Genomic DNA, 19,818 nt, shown 5'->3' on the forward strand with positions numbered 1-19,818 from the left:
AAGAGCAAGGGCGCAGTGAGAGAGTGACAGCATTTAGCTTTGCAGCGAATACCGAGAAAACTCTAGAGAAAATAAGTGTCCACCCTGTGCTTTCTGACCAAGGTGGGAAATCTGTAGCAGGAAAAGTTAACCCTCTCCTATATTTCATGTTGTTTATGGAGGAGAACCAGGAAATAAGTTGGGGGAAATGCAACGCCACAAAGCCCCTGCAGAGCACGTGAGGCTCCAGCGTAGGTTTGTGTCTTCACGTATAGTATATCGTACTATAAAACCGTCTTAAGGCTTTTGCTTGTGGGCTTACCCAGAGAAATCTACGTACAATGACAGCAGCAAGACTCCTAGATTAACAATATTAAAAGTAACATATAGTAAGGAGGGTTGCAGTAGAATCACAGCCAAGGTACAAAGTTAGCACCACCCACTAACCAAACGCTGGTAGATTTGCTTCAATCACCAGGGTTGGAATAGGGGTTACATGATAAGTAACTTCACAGCTGCCTCTGAGAGACATCTCGACGCACGCTATATGCATAGGCTTTTTCTTCATTCCATACACCAAGATACAGATGATGCATGAATTGCCAGCGGACTGCCTCAAAGCCACTATTTGTAGAGGAAGCATCATTAACAATTTGAGAGGTTGAGTGCTCTGGTCATTCAGTTTCCTCAGTCAGGGATGACTGGTTGGAGGAACAGCAAAATTAGGATCCATGTAAGGCCGCCCCTTGCATGGTGCAATAACAAATCAGTCTCGATTGGAGTCAGCTGTTTGCACATTACACCATAACGACATAACAGCTCGGAAACTCTGGCATCTGGGAAGGAATATTACTCAATGACTGGCTGCAAGCAATAACTTAGCCTTAACATGAGCAAAGTCTTAGCCAAGAAAACGGCTGATAGCACCATGAACGCAATATACTTTCATAGTGTTGTATAAATAATTAACCATTAGCAACTTGTAATGAAAAGGGCTTTTACACACCCCAAAGGTCTTAATGGATTTCAGGTACGAAAAATGTGCAAATGTGGATAGCTAAGCATGCGTTTCAGGAGGGCTACGGTCACAATCTTCAGACATAGGAATGGTGGGAATCTAGTCTCTCTCTTTTGTCACGGACCTTGTTCAAAACCTAGAAGAAACGTTAGATTTACTCACCTCATAGTTTCAGTGTTCTGCTCTAGTTTCTTTGGCTATTTATCATTGTCACTCCCCCCCCCCCCCCCCCCCCCCCCCCCCCCCCCCCCCCCCACATAGCTTGAAAACATTGGGTTGCATTTGGATGCAGTCATTTTATTTGCAGCATGTCATGTGAGGGCTTGTATGAAGCGACCTTGTTGTAAGTGGGAGATTTATAAAGTGTCTGGTGTTAGGCTAAGATAATTTCCAACTATTAAAAAGCAAACTGTGCAATAGGTGTACTGAATATCACAAATTACCAGCAAAATAACTTATCTTAAGAGGGGTCAACCAATAAACTACTTTATTGAAGGAATAATAATTTAACATGGCGTTAAGGCCTCTAGCGTAGTTCCATATAATAACAATTCTAACCCTCTAAAATTGACAGTCTGACAAATAAAGAAGACTAACCACATCATGAAAATGCAATACCTATTACTCGTCTTGGAGCCATGAGAACCAAACATAAAAAACAGCTCTGGCTGTTTATGTTGGTTGTCTGTGACAGCTGACATGCACCCAGGAATAGAAGCCTTGGAATGACTTAAGGAGATCCGATGTTCGCCCACATATACAGATGATGGATAAGGCATTGTAACATTAGAAGAACTTACCGTATAAAAAAACCAAAGACACACACATACACACACGCCGCACACCTGTGGTGACAGTGAACATGACAACAGACCTCTCTGGCCTTTAGCTTCATAGGTCAGGCTCGTCTGCTAACTACAGCACAGCATGGAGACCTGACACAAATGCTAATTTCAGCAGACAACCTATACCCACCGACCATGAGGAAGCATAGCTGTAACATTTTATGTCAGATACTCTATTGGTACTGCAAAGATGTAATCTAATTATTCCAATGTGCTTTACATTGTTTGACAGTTCCATGACATTGTGTAAAGAGTAGTAAATTATGGAGTGGAAACTTTGATTTTTGCAGTGTATGCCAGGCATTCATGAACAAATTAACCTCATGAAAAGGTCTAAAGGTGTAGGTTGTATCTGTTTGTAACCAGTACTCTGGGGAGGGGGAGAATGTAATAACAATATAGGCTGGATTCCTACAGAACACAGCATTAACCTACTGTATATAAAAGTCCTTACCTTTAACGAGTCAAAACAGGCGATGACCCTTCCATTCTCCACCTGGCAGCTTTTGGGTGGGTGGGCAAATTTGCATTCCTCATCACTGCGTGAACAAGTCCCTCTCTGAAACTGCCGGCACACTTCCAGGGTCAGCCATTTTGTGTCCCGTATCGAGGCAATGTTTAGAGCCATCTCAGCAGCACTGGCTGTGGAGCTAGGGTGGAGTGGAGCCACTTGGTTTTAGGAGGAGGCTATCCTCTGAGGAGGTGTTACAGAGTGTTCCAGTTAAAAAAATAAAACACGCAGCAACTAAAACTGGTGGAACATGCAGCTATAAATGATCTGCTTCAGGTCAGTGGATGAGGTTTGTGTAGGTAATGGACTGGCAAAGTCTCTGTGACCGGAGCATGGGAGTGCACTGCTGCTAATTGTTCATCAATCAGTAAGTCTCAGGTGCAGACCTCTGACAAGCCAGAGGGGACATGCTCAGAGACAAACTCTACTGGTTGTACCAATGTACCCGAAAACCTTTCTATGAGTGATGATATCTGTGCCAGGGTGGATGTTGGAGAGCAGAAGTGGTGCTATTTTGAGGTGCAACGGCACAGTTTAAAACACGTTTGTGTCTTTCTATTGTTTAAATGTCTTCAGTACGTGCTCTCTGAGCTTTGGCACCTTGGCCAGCCGTGCAGTAGGAGTCCACTGCTTCACTTTGGGTTTCTTCGCACTGAGCACAGGTAAGGACAAACAAACAGGTCAGAAGATCGGCTGAGTCCTCTCACAACTGCAGAGGGAAAAATCTGGAGCTCTTCAGAAACGCCCAGGGATCTTCAAGTAAGGATGTTGTCTTACAAGGCACTTTCTGTCTGTGATCTGGAGGGGAGAAGAGAAAAAGAGGAACAAACAGAGTGAATATGATGGCCAACTATTCATCTAATATGTTTCAACAGTGTTTGTGTATGCATGTCAATATGAATTTGTGTGCATACTGCCCAGGGGTGCTAGCTCTAAAGAGCACAAAGCTGATGAAGCAGAAAAAGGCGGCTGTGAGGTTATTCAGAAGCCACTTGAGTTTACATCCCCCAATCACTGCTGTGTGCCATTTTACGAGGCGACTACAAGCCCGCTGGCTCTCCAACATTTTGCATACAAAGGGGTGAACGGCAAAAGACTCTGTGTTATGAGACGGTGGACAAGAGCATCGAGTAGGAGCAGAGATAGAAAAAAGCCAGAGGGTCCAACCCGCCCTGTAGAGCCATGCCCGGCGGGATGGTTCAGCCAATAGAAAACCGCGCGGCGCAGCACTATTCCGGGCAGCCATCCAACAGCCACAGAGGGGCCGAGACAGATGCAGACGCCAGTGCCAGACACGATTATGACGCTTCCCAGTGTCCGGCAATATTCACTGGTCTCCCACCATCCAAATTAGATACCGTCTCATTGACAGAGGCCTGCCAATTTACATTCATGGGAGGGATTGTGTGTATGTTCTCCCTGCCTCGTCCTGTAAAGGTACTAGTCTGTCTGTTGTCTAGGGAGAGAAGGGGGACAATTGGTGGAGCAAATGAGGAAGTGACCTTTAGCTTGTGGATACAAAACCCATTACTAAGCTACTGCGCAAGGAGCTCTTTTCTTGGCACATCTGGAAATCTTTTTCTTCTAACTGGGGGCAGGAAAAAGGGCAATGAGGACACCAGACTGAGGGAGGAGAAGGGTTGTAAAAAAATACAGCTCTAGTTAAAGGATTCCCCCTTTTCTGTTCTAAACATGTAAACTTATCCACGGAAAACAGAATAGACCAGGAGAAAACACCAAGAAAATAAAGTTAAACACTGTGAGAACAGCATCTTAAATAACCTCAAAAAGCCTATGACAAGCTCCACTTGGTCTTAATGAAGGTGAGTTGAGTCTTGTGCTCAAACCATCTACACTACTGTTAAGGGAAGGAGAAATCCCTTTTTTCCTGCCTGTCACAAAGACAGGTAGATTTTCCTCAGACAATTAGCAGCAGATAGATGCTTCCCCTTGAAATCACCCACAAACACTCTACTGTTTCACGCCTATGAATCCAGACCATTGTCTACCTAATCATATTGTCCCACTTAGGTGCTGATCATGTGAAATGAGATGAGACGCTTCCTCGCCCAATCGTACTGACGCCCAGGCTCCACTCTCCAAGGCAGGATTTAATTTCACAGCATCTCCCCAGGGAGAGAGCCAATCGCTGCAGAAGGGAAAGTCAGGTAAGAATCATGTCAGATCTGACCTTTAACAATTAATCCCTTCTTATTTTTAGAAGCCATAAGAAGTCTGTGATCAAGCTAACCTACTTTGTCAGAATGTGTGAAGGGACGGTGGCGCCATTTCTATGTAATATGACTTGCCCTCAAATGGAGCAAGTTGTAATAAAATGGTTCGGGAACACAGCCATCTGTCATTTTTATTTTTTTAAGGGGAGAAAGTGGAGGTTTACAGCTCTGGAAAATTTCCTATTTCGAGGAGGCCGTGTCGATAAGGGTTGGTTGAGGTCATCTGAAAAGCTCACATGTGACTCAACAGGACCAATCAAATTATGTTTGTCATGAAAGGTATTCAAAACAAATGGTGAGGACTGAAAATCATAAACACCCTCATGGGGCTGATGGTAGGATAATAGTCATGCAGGAACAGGACCCCATGTCTGTTCATACAGTTTATATACTACAGACTATTGGATGTTTGAGCAATATGCCCAGGGAATGTAATGCTACTGCAACTGTTTGTTTTCAAAGAACAAAGAATTACTGAAAACCTGAGCACCTAACCATTTATAATTTGCAGTGGGGTGCATGTGCTCCACCAGATTAGTCTTAAAAAGATTGATGTGCAAGCGTAAAAACGCTGTCGTGGCATGTTAGTAATGCTAGTCTAGGGCTGGACAATTTATCGATATTATATCAATATCGTGATATGAGTCTAGATAGTATAATCGTGATATGACATGAGTGTTGTCTTTTCCTGGTTTGATCGAGAATATCGTGATATCTGATATTCTCCCTATCGCCCAGCCCTACCATAGCCCCTGCAAGAAAGCAAACGGTCACCCAGGACGGGGGACGGGGGACTGTTACCTTTGTCGTATAAAACCATCACATCTTCAGAGTAGGGATGCATGATGATATTGGCACAACATCAGTATCTACTAATAAAAGCTTAAAATGATCATCATCAGCAGATATGAATATTTCTGCCGATGAGCCTTGTCGATAGGGTGGCTTGTTTACTACGCCCATATGACGACCATGAACGTAGCATGAGCACCAGCAACTTAAAACTTCCAACTTGTCGGCTGTGTGGAGGTATTTCGAGATCTGTAAAACAGATAACAAACTTGCTATTTGGAGTACGTGTAAAAAAAAAAAGTGTTGTGAGAAGGCGTAAAGCGACACTCGTTCCACATTACGAATATGATTACGCGTCTTAAGAGCCGTCGTCCTGAGCAGCACCGAGACTTCAAACGCCTTCTACTTCAGTCCTTTGACAAAGCTAGAAAATCCAGCAGCGACCGCCCAAAGGTAAAAGAGCTTAACATCAAAATTATTGACTGAATTGCTCTTGATAACCAGCCTGGTGGAGCCGTGGTATACTACGCCTAGCCTGCGCTACATTTCTGATGTGGCCTTACCTGAACTCCAAAGTGTTGTCGCCAGTCACATTGAAAAGCTCCTCGCCGGCGCTAGTCACATTAGCTTTACCACGGCCATGGACGTGAATCCTGTTAGCACGTTGAGCATCACTGCCCAGTGGATATACAAAGACTTCACCCTTAAGAAAGCTGTCCAACCTACACTCGCAGGAATGCTCCGGTTCTCACAGCAGCTGCAATTGCATCTGGTAATGTTTGTGAAATGGAAAATAGAAAGAGAACGAGTGCTTAGCGTTGCCTCTGATGTAAGACATTTGACAGACTTGTTCAAGAAGGAGATGATGTACATTTGTTTATTTGCACATGTATTTTTATTTATTTGACTTCTAAATCTGAACTTAAAAACTAAATATGGCAGCAGCTGTCATATAATTTATTCTCCTCCAGGTGAAATAATTTAACTAGGATCAGGGATGAATGTCTCCCTACATTTGTAAAATGATACATTTACAAATGTTGTTTGTCTTGTGTTTTGCCTTATCTACAACAAAAGTGTAATAAGGTAAAGATAGTACAGGAGCGATACTATAAAGTGTATAAACAGTATATCAGAGTAAAAATGTGTATATGCATTGGTATTGGCCAAAATGAGTTTGAAAATATCAGCATATTAAATATCGGTCAAGATCCAATACGGTGCATCCGTACTTCAGAGAATGGGAAACTCCAACACATAGTGGAAGCTTTGCAGTATTGACTTCTTTGGAAAACACTAGCTGAGGTATGAGGCAATGCTTGCAGTTTTGGGTCTAGTCTGGTTTGACTTGTGTCTTCGTGGGCCTCTGGCCTGGCTTTGCCTAGCTTAGCTCCTGCTAGTGCGTTACCCATACAGTACATGCAGCTTAGTTTACGCTGAGCTTAGCGGCCAAGCCCTAAGCACAATGCCACTGATGTAAAGAGAAAGACAATGGGTCAGCAGGTAGAAAGGGACCATATAGTGCCCGATGTTGTGACCTCAGAAATAAGCGCTCCTGTACACCTCGACCGACCCAGGTTCCTGTTCTGCAGTTTTGAGTCCTTCCAGGGAAAGATATTTGACAGGAATACAGCCTGAGTCAAGGAATAGTATTTGAAGATGGCTCAAGGCATTGAAATGAAATAGAACCCATAGTTTCCACGCCCTGCTTGTGTGAATACTAATATGGCTGTTCACTCTGGTGACAGACTCTTAAATCCTTTATGTTTTCAGCTATACAAGACCAGGTTTTAAATACAACCTCGAGAGCCAAATTCTGCACATCGCATCCTGTTTATCTTTAGTTATCGAGTTCCTGCAAGAAGGCTTTGTCCCCTCTGTGTTCTCAGTACTAACAGTGGACAGACCGGCTGACCTGATAAACCAGAGCAGAGATGTGAAGAAAAGCACCCCAGTACTAGACTTTATGGATTACTGACGCTTACTAAGGCCAGCTGGCGGGGGCATTATCTTGGTCGGTCTGCTTAATTGAATGAGAGTCAGCGGGACTGGGGTGTCTCGAGTGAAAGTCATTGGCTTGACCTCTGAATACCATGTATGTAACCCATTAGTCTGGTATCTGTGCGCTCGGCCTATGCCGGGCAGTTTATCTTAGCTGCTTGTATTTGTTCAGCAGAGACAATAAGCTACCTGGTTTCCATTGGTCGTAAGCCTTGAAACATCGATGACTGTGGCATCCGCCAGGTGTTGCCAGAAAAATAAAGTAGAAATACAAATGACTGAAACAGGCAAGCGCATGAGGTGGGTACCTGAGTGGCTGCATTTCCATTCATTACCATTTTATGCTGGCAAACCACACTTCTATGGTCATTTGCATTGCCAAGAGGAACAAGTGGTCAATGTTTTACAAGGCTGTGGAGAGAGGGCCTCATTGTTTAGGTGAAATGGGAAAATGTTCAGTTTCCAGTGAATAATGGAAAATGAGTGAGCCCTACAGTAAAGGTTTTATCAAAATGTCCCTGACAAATCTCACCTTACTTTCACTGTGACATCACCAGCTTGCAAACTGTTCCTTTACATCCTCCAGAGAGGATCAGTGCAGAGCTATACCCCGTAGCCTAATTCGTATTTAATACTATGAACGTTATGATGCTTATGAAATTGCCTTTGGCATAAGCTACGGCTCCTTGAGTTCAATATCATCAAGTACCATTAGCGATAAGGACGGGTGAGTGAGCTTAGCAGAGACTATACCAGGACTAAGCTACTGATCGGAGTAGGGCTGCACAATACGTAGTTTTTTTATGATTATTGCAATATCCACTGCCACGAGAAACGCATCGTGAAAGGCTGTGACAAATTTCGACAGACATTTAAAGAAAATATCAGTAGAAAACTGTCATGGCATGCCTTTTATCTCCAATTCATCGTTCAATTTGTTTAATTAAATAATGTTGGAAATAATTTCCTTGTGAGTTTGGTTTGTTTAAGCAGAATACTGAAAGCAGCAGTAAGGCAGAACTGAGTACACTTTAATATCGGTTTATCTATCACAAGTAATATTGTTTTTGCGATCTTCCACCGCATATTTCCCTCGTATTGTGCAGTCCTAGTTTTGGAGGCAACTCAAGAGGCATTTCACAGAGTCAGCAGATAGATGTGCCCCTTATCATAATAGCCTCAGCTAAACCACAGTGACCCAAATTGCCCTGCTCATGATCTGGGACTGGGCTTACCTCTCCTGATCAGTGGCCCATTTCTTAACACAAAACAAATGATGTACATTTTCCATCATTTGTTAAATTTAAAAGACAATGCAAGTATCTGGGATGGATATCAACCCCTGCACTCTGTAAATGGACTTGTTTACTGTGTAAGTGTTCTTGTCTACTCCCCGTTTAGCCATGGGACTCAGGCAAGTCATCAGCTAATTACAGTATAGTTGGCAGCCAGAGGTGAACGGCACCATTCAGATAAACATGATGATTAACAGGATACCCAAGCTTACTTGATCTAAAGGTCTGAGGTGAAAAAAGCGTGGAAGCGCTATACCTACAGTATCTGTTTTTTATAACTTCCACTTTATATGACAACATCGAGGACATAAAACACTGTCAGATTAAAGCTCTTGTATATTGAAATATGAAGTGAAACACACCAAGTGATTTGAAATCTTAAGCCCTTAATTTACAGCACTTGAAAACATAAGAGCTGAATGATTCAGCAAACTCACCCTGGTGTCACAGGGCAATCAGACTTCCTCTTGCATGCAGAAGATGTCTATAAAAGCCTACCACTAAATCCTTTTAAAACCATCTTGAGGTGCAATTTACACGAGAGTCCATTTCAGAGAAAGGGGATTTCTGGCTGACAGGGTCTTGCAGTGAGGTCTTGGTACTTGTCTGAGACTTATCCCATTCTTTTCTCAACAGGAAGGGCTGAACTGATGTTCCATTTTAGAAAACACCCACTTCCCCTGGATCCACAGCCAGATGTATGACACCACCCTGGCCTTTTCCATGCAGGCGATGATGTCCACTGCTTGACTTCTGCAGGCCCGGCAACTAGCGCAATGCTAAATCTAGATAGACAGCAGAAAGCTATGGACATGTCAACCACGCCGCATTGAACTCAAAAGGTTAATTCTGATGTGGGCCGTATTAGAACTGTGAAGTTCCAGCTTATTCAGGCCATTAGCTGTTTGTGTCCACACACCTAAAGAGTGACAAAACATCAGACCATGTTCTGAACAAACAATCTTTGCCCTTTGTTATTTGGAAAATACATGCACCACGAGTTACAAGGAAAAACTTTATGAGCACTGCACGAAGCAAGCAGTGACAGGGATGATGACAACTTTTTTTCTCTAGCGAGTGAAAAATACGAAGCCCATGTGGCAAAAATTAAGCACCTGACATTTGCACTTAGGAAGGGGCCAGACAGCTGCTGTGATAATGCCTCTCCCTCATGAGTCAAAAAAAAAAGAAAGTCTATTACCCTGCTGGAAACTGCAATGAGGGTTGTTACTGTGCGGCTGCAAGCTCCCAGGACTCTTTTGCATTTATCTCAGACTATATTTTTCTTCTCCTTTCTTGCCTCGTTTTCAGCCTCACACTCTTTCTTTCGCACAGATAAAACATTCCCTCTCCTCCCTCCCCAAACAGACTGGTATGCAGCACACTGCAGCAAAACTCCTGAAAAAAATCTTTAAAAAAAAAAAAAGAAAAGAAGAGAAAGCCAATGTGACGGTTCTTCCCACCTTGTTTCCCTGGGTCCCGTAACTCAGCTGTGTGCCTCTGTCTGTCTGCTGTCCCGAGACAAGGAGGCCCCCGGTGCTTCTGTGACACTGAGCTACAGCACAGCCTTCCCTTCAGCCTCAGCGACTGGAGTTAATGACCATGTGAACTGTTGTCATTCCTCGCGAGCTGCCGAGTGCTGCACTCCGAGGTCCATGCCTAGACAGGGATTTTCTCTCGATATGTCTCTCTCTCTCTCTCTCTCTTTTTCTCAACCACGGAGCAAGCGAGCGAGCAAGCAAGGCAGGCAGGCAGGAAGCAGAAGAGTGTCTACTCCAACTATCTGGCTAAAACACTTCCAGCCAACCCCCCCACACCCCTTAAAGCCGGCCCCTTCCTGCCCACCAGCCCTTGGCAAGGCCCTGCCCCTTTACAGCTCCAGCCAATACGAGGAGAGCTACTCTGATCACAGCTTCATGCGCCTTTCAGTTGGAACAAAGTAGACAAGGTGATAGGGAGAAAACTGTGCTTCCAGTAACAACCTCCAAATGCTAATCTTAAAAGGTATTTCCCCGATTGCATGCCCTGCTACAACTAGCTATCACATTATTTATTATTTTTCCATCTTTCTGCCGAGTACATTTGAATTCATATCAGCACCACTTTATTTGTTTTCTAACAGAAGCAGAAAAAACAAGCTCAATATAAAGTCTAGACTTGTTTCTCATACAAAAAAGCAATACAAGTAAGCAATAATCAAAGAGTTGCTGCAGTGGCATTATGAAGATCAGCCCTGTCCTTGTCTATGTTCTATCATCCCATTAAACACCATCCCCCCAGGAAACAGGAGCCCCACACCTCCTCCCCCTCCCAAGTCTCCTCTACCTCCCTTCGGCATCCGTCCTCTAAACTCCCCTCCACCATGCAGACACTCCTTCTCCTCTCCATCCCTCACCTGTGTGTTTTCCCCATTTGTCAAAGCTATCTTTCAAGCTCTATTTCAATCAAGTTCCTTAGTTTACTGGACTGGAAAATTGCACAGCTAGTGAACATTTCTGTTATTGTTACTGCATTATTTGCTCGGGGAAAAAAAGAAAAAAAAGATTGGTGGTTGCTGGGATGTGGAAGTCTTGGTCTGCCTCCTCCCCCTGCCCGTCCTCCCCCCATCCTCCCCCCCTCCACCCAGCTGATGACATGCTGGTTGGCATCATATGAGCCGTGAAGCCGGAGCGTCACAGAAGTGATGAGTCAGAGATCCAGCTTCATGACTTTTCGATCCAGATTCAATAGAACAGCTGTACCGTCTGTCTGTCTGTCTGTCTGTCTGTCTATCTGTCTATCTGTGTCCCTCCCCGTCTATGTCTCTCTCTCTCTCTGTCGCTTTCTCTGCCTCTGTCTCATGCGAAGGCTGTGAATGACGCAGCAGCATGGGTGTTTCGTTGATATTCGTGAGGCTAAACATGCTCTACAGTTCTATGATAAACAAACCTATTGACTGTCTGATTATGCTTTTATATCTATATCTATCCTGATGCTCCATAGGGAAATAGATCTGTCAAATGGACAGGAGGAGATGGGGGTCGGGGGAGATTACTCTCTCGAGCATGAAAAATTGTCTACCTCAGCACATGACACTGAATACTGACGTCATCTTAGGCATCAGAACACCTGTAATAAAACAGCACAGACAGGGGCTCTGCCATTATATGAACAGGGATGCGTGGGTTGTAAGCCTTTGTCAACAGCTAAAGAGTCACCTTACCCCATCAGTGAATGTAGTCTCCCTATGTCATATCATACACACCAGGGTCACGCACCAGGTTAAAGGAGCTTGAATGCAACTAGGCAGCAAAAGCTGTATATGACTGCAGGGTCCAAATTGACTGTTATGTCCTGAAACTTCAACAAAGCAATATGTTGTCCTTCATCCAGAACAATAACAGTGGGACAGGCCAGGCTGCTGCATCATTACTGATAGATGAAGCTTGTCAATTTCTCATTTGGTTGCAACCGACTTCTCAATAACCATATTACAGAATATAACTATCAATAAATGTATAACAAGCCTGGCTGCTTGTAGCTAATTTCCACCAGCAGACCTCAGATAGCCTACCTTCTAAACAGATCTTTCCGACAGGAAAACAAACAAAAGCCAGGCAGACAAACAAGCTGAGCCACTTCCTTTCCACATAGTATCCCCTCCCCTCTTATTATCCCTGTCCTGTTTGACCCCAAACGGCTTGGCTCAGTCACACACAAGCAGATTTAGGATTCTATGGCACAAAGCGGCTTCATTTTCAAATACAAAGGGAGTATTCCCAAAAAAATGGCTAATTACAGCATATGAAGATTGACAGGTTTAAACTGTTTGAAAACGCTCTCCAGTACAGAATATAGTATTCGGTGGTACTACTGGATAGCTAAACTTGACAGAGAGAAAAAACCAGGACTCAGAAATAGGGCACCGAAGACAGATCAATGAAAAGGCAGCTGTCTTTTTTTCTATTATTAGCTGTAATCAAATATCAAGCGGCAGAGAGTTTTGCCTTCCTTCCGCTTAAAACCCATTCTGGTACGTCTGTCACACAAGTCCACATAATAGAAAATAAACAAGTGCCTAATGGATGCGTAGGCAAGTGGTCAACCAGTGTATTTTGGAGCAAGTTTAAGGCTCTTCAATGAGAATGTGTTCAAAAGATCAACCAGGAAGTACTGGATTCTACATTAAAATTCCAACTGGCTTTGTTTCAAACATTGTCTATTTTCTGTAGATTCATGGGATGCCAATTTGACCGTATACACATTCAATCATAGTGCACTGTGTATTACTATGTATTGCTCAAGTGTACAACTGGTACATAGAATTAATGAAGTTTTTACATACAAATGACAAGTCAAAGTTATTGTGTTACACTGATGGCTCAGTTGAACTTAATGCTTTCTTCCATCGGTCCAGTGCTGTTCTGGGATGTTAATTTGCATTTTTTAGAAGAATCAATTACTGCACATGACCTAGCAGCTAGCCTGATTAGAACTTAGTCACCTTACCCAGGTGAAAAGGCTCCTGCAGTACATTAAAATGTGCCTCCACTGGACCCCTGAAGTCTCGTTAGAAGTGTTTTATTTGTTCTTATCCAAGCAATTAAATCTTACAATCCTATAATTAAGGTGCCACTACATTTTTTTTTTTTTTTTTTTAAAGCAGCATGTCCCAGAAAGCATTACATTGCACCGTGCAGGACAGACACAAAGGGACCACTAAGCATGGTGATTTGATCTTTGTTTTTATGGAGCTGCTTTCACTTGTTTTCATGAGCTATCCGAGCAGTGATTATCAACTAGCTAGCATAGCAATCCAGACATCAGCGCATACTGTTTATGACAGTGGACAAGCCTCATTAGAACCATTATGGGCCACCTCTACTATCCAAAGAGTAGGTATATGCACCATAACCCCGTTAAGTGCGTAAAGAAATGCCAGAGGCAAAGGGTGCTAGCTGCTAAGCTAACTACCTGCAGCTTACCTGATGACGACCCTGTCACATCCAGCTGCACTTCAGCCGCCACCACCGCTACTCGAGAGCGCTATTTCGGTTGTAACGGAACCTACAATTCAAAACAGGACGGCAAAAATGGTCTTCGACTGAGACTTGTCACTATTTCAAAAGAGCATCTGCTTTAATTCTCCAGCGGCAAACTTTTTTTCGCCTTCTAAATATATTTTAATAAAGGGCAGAAGAAAGCTATCACTCGCTACGCGCTAGCTCGCTAACTACTTTTAAGGCTAGGGTAGGAAGCAACAAGCGATTTTGACAGTTCGAGGAAATGCTGAATGTGCTTCGCTAGGGGGTTAGTACTATGGTCTAAACATTAATAACAGATTTATTCTCAACTATTTGAGATAGTATCAACCGTGACTGAAGGTTATATTGTATGATATTTGAATGTGTTGGTTCAAATAGTTCAATTTAAACACGAAAATATAGTTATTTTCGATAAACAACACAATTCCCACCCTACTGTAAAAGTGGTACAGTCCAGAGGAACCAAGGGTAAAGAGAGGGGGGTGCCTGTTACCTAGGAAACAACAGTGAATCTCCCTCGGGAAAAAGATGCAGCCACTGATTTATGAGCCAGTGTCTGTCTGTCCGTCAAAATCATAGCCTGTTATCGAAAAGACCAAAACATTAAAGTCATTTGACAAAACTTATTGCAATTTATCATGTGATATACTGTATAAATTACCATAAGTAAACACTTGTGGTTGACCAATGTGCAGTAACCTCCTCTCCTCTTGCGTGCTTTCCTATAGGACACATACTAATGTAGTAGCCTTTATTTTAATTAATTTAATCTAGTGGTGTTGATACAAGAGGGATTTCATTGATTTGTCTTAATAATGTTCACGAATTTACGTCTACATTTCTACAGTCCTACATTTCTGTGACAAAGCCTCAATTTCTATGGTTATGTCTTAATTCTTATAATAAAGTAGGCTATAGCATGGTGAGGTATTGACTTATATGTTCTCATTACTATTTTAAAACTATTAAAATAAATCTAATAGCAAAAACTACAGAAATACATAAAATTAGATTTATTGGCTGATCAAAGACTCTAAATCAACACATCGTCATCACTTGATTCTTTGCAGAGGTGCATGCACATCCCTGGCATTTTGCAGCCTAATGCAGGCATGCAGCTGGCTGGCTTTAGCAGTCTGTGACACACAGAGACCCGTTGTCAGCAAGAAGCGCAACGAGTCAACAAGGAGCAAGTCACAAATATCCCCGGAATGAGCAGAGAGGCACAAATTTAGCCCCAGCGACTGCTGCCCACGCCATGTGCTGCCTATTGAGCACATGAACAATGAACATAGCCATCACAGACTGCTCTGTCAGGGCCAAGGCCTGCTCTAGGGGAATGCTACTGGGAATGAAGGCATCACACTTTGTCCGGACACAGGCCATTGGCGGTGTCAGGGATGAAGACGTTATTAGCCGGCGATGGTTTAAAGTTAACTGCAATATTTCATAAAGAAAACTATAGTCGTTTCAAGCAGAGACATTTATGGGCTCCAGTTTAATATCAATCATGTTGAATCATGAATGGAGAAATAATCTGGGCTTAGACGACTGATGGGGACTGTTTACATGTGTCACCGCCTTGTCTCACAACCCGATTTATGTGACATTCGACACACAATAAACTAAACAACATCTCAGACAGACAACTGTAAAGTAACTTTTGGTTTCGTTGTATTTATTTTTTTCTTCTTTGAAAACTGATGTTATCCCAGCCTCCTCATGTTCTTTTCAACTTTTAATTGAAAAATACCAGAGCCAACAGTCTTTTTCATCCGTACATGGCAAGTGGAAAAACAAACTACAACACCACCAGGGCACGGCCACCATGGAAATAAAAAAACAGTATTTTCAAGGCGTAAGTGATTATGAAAAACTGCGCACATAGGTCAAGCTCATCCCCCAAGGCCTAACGTATTGATCTCAATGCAGAGGAGGCATTTGTAGAAAAGCTGCCGCCGGCATACTTCTCTAAAAGTCCCTGAACGCCCACACACTTGCAAAGAAACACACACCGGGGTCATGAAAAACACACACCAATACATGCAGCACACAAATATCAGTTTTAACAAGACTTTTTTCTTATTTAAGTTGTTTGAGTTAAGTTTGAGATTGACACATCGAGGTAGGCGGAGGGTTGAAACATTTGTATTATTTCCTTCTCATCGTTTTACACAAGACAATGCCATTTAGGTGGAAGTACTTGTTAAATACTTACTTTGGACATCATTTTGAAAAAGGTTTATCTGGAAACAGGTGGCATAAACAACATTTCTTGCAAAGTTAATATCAAAGCATTCATAACAATTCTTAAAAGAAGTTGATTTGCATTCAAAACAAGTACAAGTATGAGAAAATGACATTTCTAGACTAAATACCATGCATATCACTGGTTTAGATGGATACAAGATATTCATATGCTCATCAAAATGTAAGATGTATTTCAAAAGAACCAAAGCACCCTGTGTGTGTGCGTGTGTGTGTGTGTGTGTTTTGCTCATTAATGGGTTTTGACTCTACATTTGTTGCAGTTGCAGTCTGTGGAGTGGACCTTTAGGATCAAATGAGGGGGCGTCAGGCAGAAAAACAACCGCAGCATCTACAGAAATCCCACTGTTAGTTCATCTCAAACACAGAATCAAGAAGAGCTCACAGTAGAAAACAGCTTGCACCCACACACAGAAGACACACACAGACAAACACACAATCACACTCAGCCCAAAGCTTTGACTCTGAGGTCCTTTCGCACACACACACCGACACACAGACCCACACACGGGCAAAGCTTTCACATCAAGGACAGTATTGATCTTGGAAATCTCTGTACACTAAATGAGAACACACCTGATTATGAAAGCTTTTAACCCAAATGCTTAATGCAGCGCAGGTTTAATGGACAGAGCTTATGGCAGACACAAAGCTCAGTAGACAGTGTTTGTGTGTGTGTGTGTGTGTGTGTGTGTGTGTGTGTGTGTGTGTGTGCGCGTGCACACACTTTCATTGCGGTTAAGTCAATTTGATTGATTGTAGGGGGATCGCATAGGTATTTTACTCCCACTATGACTTATATAAACATTTTACTAATCACAAGGCCTGAGTAATGACAGGTTGAAGATGGCCCCGCTGTTATTAAACAAGCTGATCCCCAAACGCGAGTGCACTGCACAGGGAGAGCTGAGAGGATCCATTTTGAGGCAGACTCATTTGTCCACTGAGAAAAGACTAGTTATGCATCACCATAAATCTCCTGCTGCAAGCCATTTGTTCATGTTGCTTCATCGGCTCCTCCAGGATCTACGTCAGCATGTTAAAGAAGATACTGTGGAGTTCTGAATCATATGCGAGTCAATTAAAAAGAAACATTAGAACTACTTACTCAGCCTACTGTGCTTGATGATTTCGCTGGTGTTCTGATTGAAGAAGTCAATCTGTGTGTTTCAAGCTATTAATGTCAATTAGTTTAAGGAATGGTTCTACATTTTGGCAAATACGGCCTTTTAGCTTAGCTTAGCATAAAGAATGCACACAGAGGGGTACAGCAACTAGCCTAGCTGTGCCCAAAATGTACCCAAAGCTGACCGCTAAAGCTCGCTAATCAACATGGACATGTTGTTCATTAATCCATTAAAAAAACTAAATGTATTGATTTTTTGAGTCCCTGTTGGTTGGTTGCCTGGAAACCTCATGGTAAAGACAAGACAAAGATTTAGCTGAAGTCATTATTTTGCATTAGATCCATTGTCAATATAGAAATATTGATTATTGGGCCTACAGCTTTACATGGAGTCTATTTAATAACAGTCTGTTTTGGTCCTTTCCACCATTGGTTTCCTGAATTGATTGAACAAATACTGGCTAATGTTAAAATCTTCTTCCCTGGCACGTGGATCCACAAAATATGCAGATGATAGATGCTCCGTTTGCATGAGCTGGACCAATATACAGTATGTAGATTTTAGAAAACACATGACTCAGTGTCTCATAAATGTGTGTTCCATTCTGTAAAAGCACACTTTTGTTAACCAATAGCTAAGTTGGAAATGTCTGAGTGTACTATTAAACTAATAGCGATAATAAGAGAAATTATGTATTATTAATATCAAATTACCCCCCTTGATTATTGTTCAACCCAAACAGAATTAAGAGTTGTCTTTATTTTTTAAACAACTGCCTCATGTTTTAAACATTTCCTGATTTCCAGATCTCGCCCCACAGCAGAGTGAATCCAATAATGAATAGTGGTATTTCAGTAAAGAAAACAGATGGGCTGTAATTGTGAGAGATGAAAATCTTGGAAATGTCAAGAGAAATTGCATATTACCATGACAACACAGCAATTGTCTTGTCAATGTTGCGGCGGAGTTCAGCTGCAACGAAACGAGACACTGACTGTTGTTCTCCATCACGAATCATTGCAATAAATCGTTCATATACTGCAACCCATTATTTGCCAATAAAAATCGAATTGTTCCTTGAAATTGCTCGACCAAAAATCAATGTCATCAGCCCCCCCCCCCCCCCCCCCCCCCCCCCCCCCCCCCCTACGGTCCGAAGTGCTTCTAAATACAGTAGAGGTATTTATATTATTTATGAGCTCCAGGTTCAAACGAGGCCAGCAGCTCGGCCCAGACTTCTTAATGGCTGAACCGGCCTTCATCACGGCCGGACCGCCCTGTGATCCAGGCTCGGCAGTCACTTAGCCCAGAAGATTGAGACTCCTTTGAAATATTCAATAATGCATTAAGGATCAGAGAGAAGTCAGCAAATTATGTTCACACACACACACACACACAATCACACAAATACAAAAGTGAAGTTAGAGGTTGTAATGGATTTTGCACCTTGACAAGCAGTTATGATGTTGGGATTTTTGTGAATAAAAAACTGAAGGATTGGGTTTTCCCTGTGATGTGACGTGTTATTCTGTTTCTGTCTTTCGGCGTCAAAGATGTTCGATGTAACAGTAAGAAAACGTGTTGGCGTAGATGTGTTGGTGTGTTTCCCTCCGTGTAAGAGACAATAATAACCCGTCTCAAGGCGACCCATCAGCTTGAAATATTGATGCTTCTGCTGCAAGGCTGCTGGCTGCCACAGCAGGTTACAAGGACACTTCCAATGCCTCATAGAAGAGCCCCCCCCCCCCCCAGCAAAGACATAATGACCTCCTAGACTGTGTAACAAACAATGGACGTGCCTTTGTATGATAATGATAATGTGTACTTTATCAATCCCCCAAGGGGAAATCCCAATAGACAATCTCTGCTGTTATTACACACAGGCCTGAATCACACACACATGCCCAGTACCTATGCATGCATTAAATGGAGTGACGTCAGAGTGGGGGGGGGGGGGGGGGGGGGGGGGGGGGGCTGCACATGGAAAGGCCGGTTCCCAACCCAACTCCCTACTGACTGAGCTACTACCATCCAGTATGGGTCTACTTAATAGGATTTGTCATGAATATAGTATGAGACTGTGACTAAATTGAAAAATGTAGTATTTTTCACTTCAATCCATATCTTTTGAGGCTAATGGTGCGTTTGGATTGGTCTGCAACTACAGTGGGCTGCTAGCCAGGCAACAATTCCAAGGCAATGTGAAATATGAAAGCAACTCATGATCTTTATTTGAGTTCTTTAACATGTTTGTACCTCTGTTGTGACAATTGTCTTTGAAAGTTGCACTGAAATCAGGCCTGAAGGGTCTCGGGGGGAAATCGGGCTGTGGGCCCTTCTGATTTTCCCACTCTCTGTGCATATTCATTTTTTAGTTTTTGGTAACCTGAGTGATCCCAAATTTAGTTTGGAAAATGCACATTGTAAGCACATTCCATTGTAAAATAATAAAGGGCCTGAAAGAAAGGGTTAATTCAGGGCTTTCTACAGGATGGGACCACAACACGAGGGAATATTGTATTTGTCTATCGTTTCGTTTTAAGTGATAGGGTCATTGGTTTTATCTTTTTACATTATGAAACAAGCTCGCAAGGTTCATTAAAATGATCCGTGACCTAAAATGAATCAAACAGAGGGATCCAAACATCTATTCTGCTGCAAACTGAATGGCGCACGCCCTATTTTCTCTGCAATTATCAATTTCTAAGTGGCCTTGCAAGCACC

The 19,818-nt window shown here is 42.7% G+C and overlaps 1 protein-coding gene across 26 annotated transcripts in view; it reads right to left on the bottom strand.

The window, feature by feature from the left end:
- The window catches only part of LOC117939582 (muscleblind-like protein 2a), a 51,040-nt gene extending 37,132 nt beyond the window's left edge, over positions 1-13,908 (bottom strand). For 5 of the 26 annotated variants that reach the window (XM_034865003.1, XM_034865000.1, XM_034865005.1 and 2 more), the window contains exons 1-2: positions 10,139-10,445; positions 2,297-3,151 (exon numbers count right to left, since the gene is read on the bottom strand). In XM_034865003.1, the coding sequence (XP_034720894.1) occupies positions 2,297-2,470 (174 nt within the window). In that variant the 5' untranslated portion in view covers positions 2,471-3,151; positions 10,139-10,445. Of the gene's footprint in view, positions 1-2,296; positions 3,152-4,362; positions 4,503-9,112; positions 9,268-10,138; positions 10,447-13,639 lie in introns of those variants that run through there. The other 21 variants (XM_034865019.1, XM_034865002.1, XM_034865006.1 and 18 more) reach the window with 11 other exon arrangements.
- Between the last annotated feature and the right edge of the window lie 5,910 nt (positions 13,909-19,818).

The sequence above is a fragment of the Etheostoma cragini genome, chromosome 24 (genome assembly GCF_013103735.1).
Source record: "Etheostoma cragini isolate CJK2018 chromosome 24, CSU_Ecrag_1.0, whole genome shotgun sequence".
NCBI lineage: Eukaryota > Metazoa > Chordata > Actinopteri > Perciformes > Percidae > Etheostoma > Etheostoma cragini.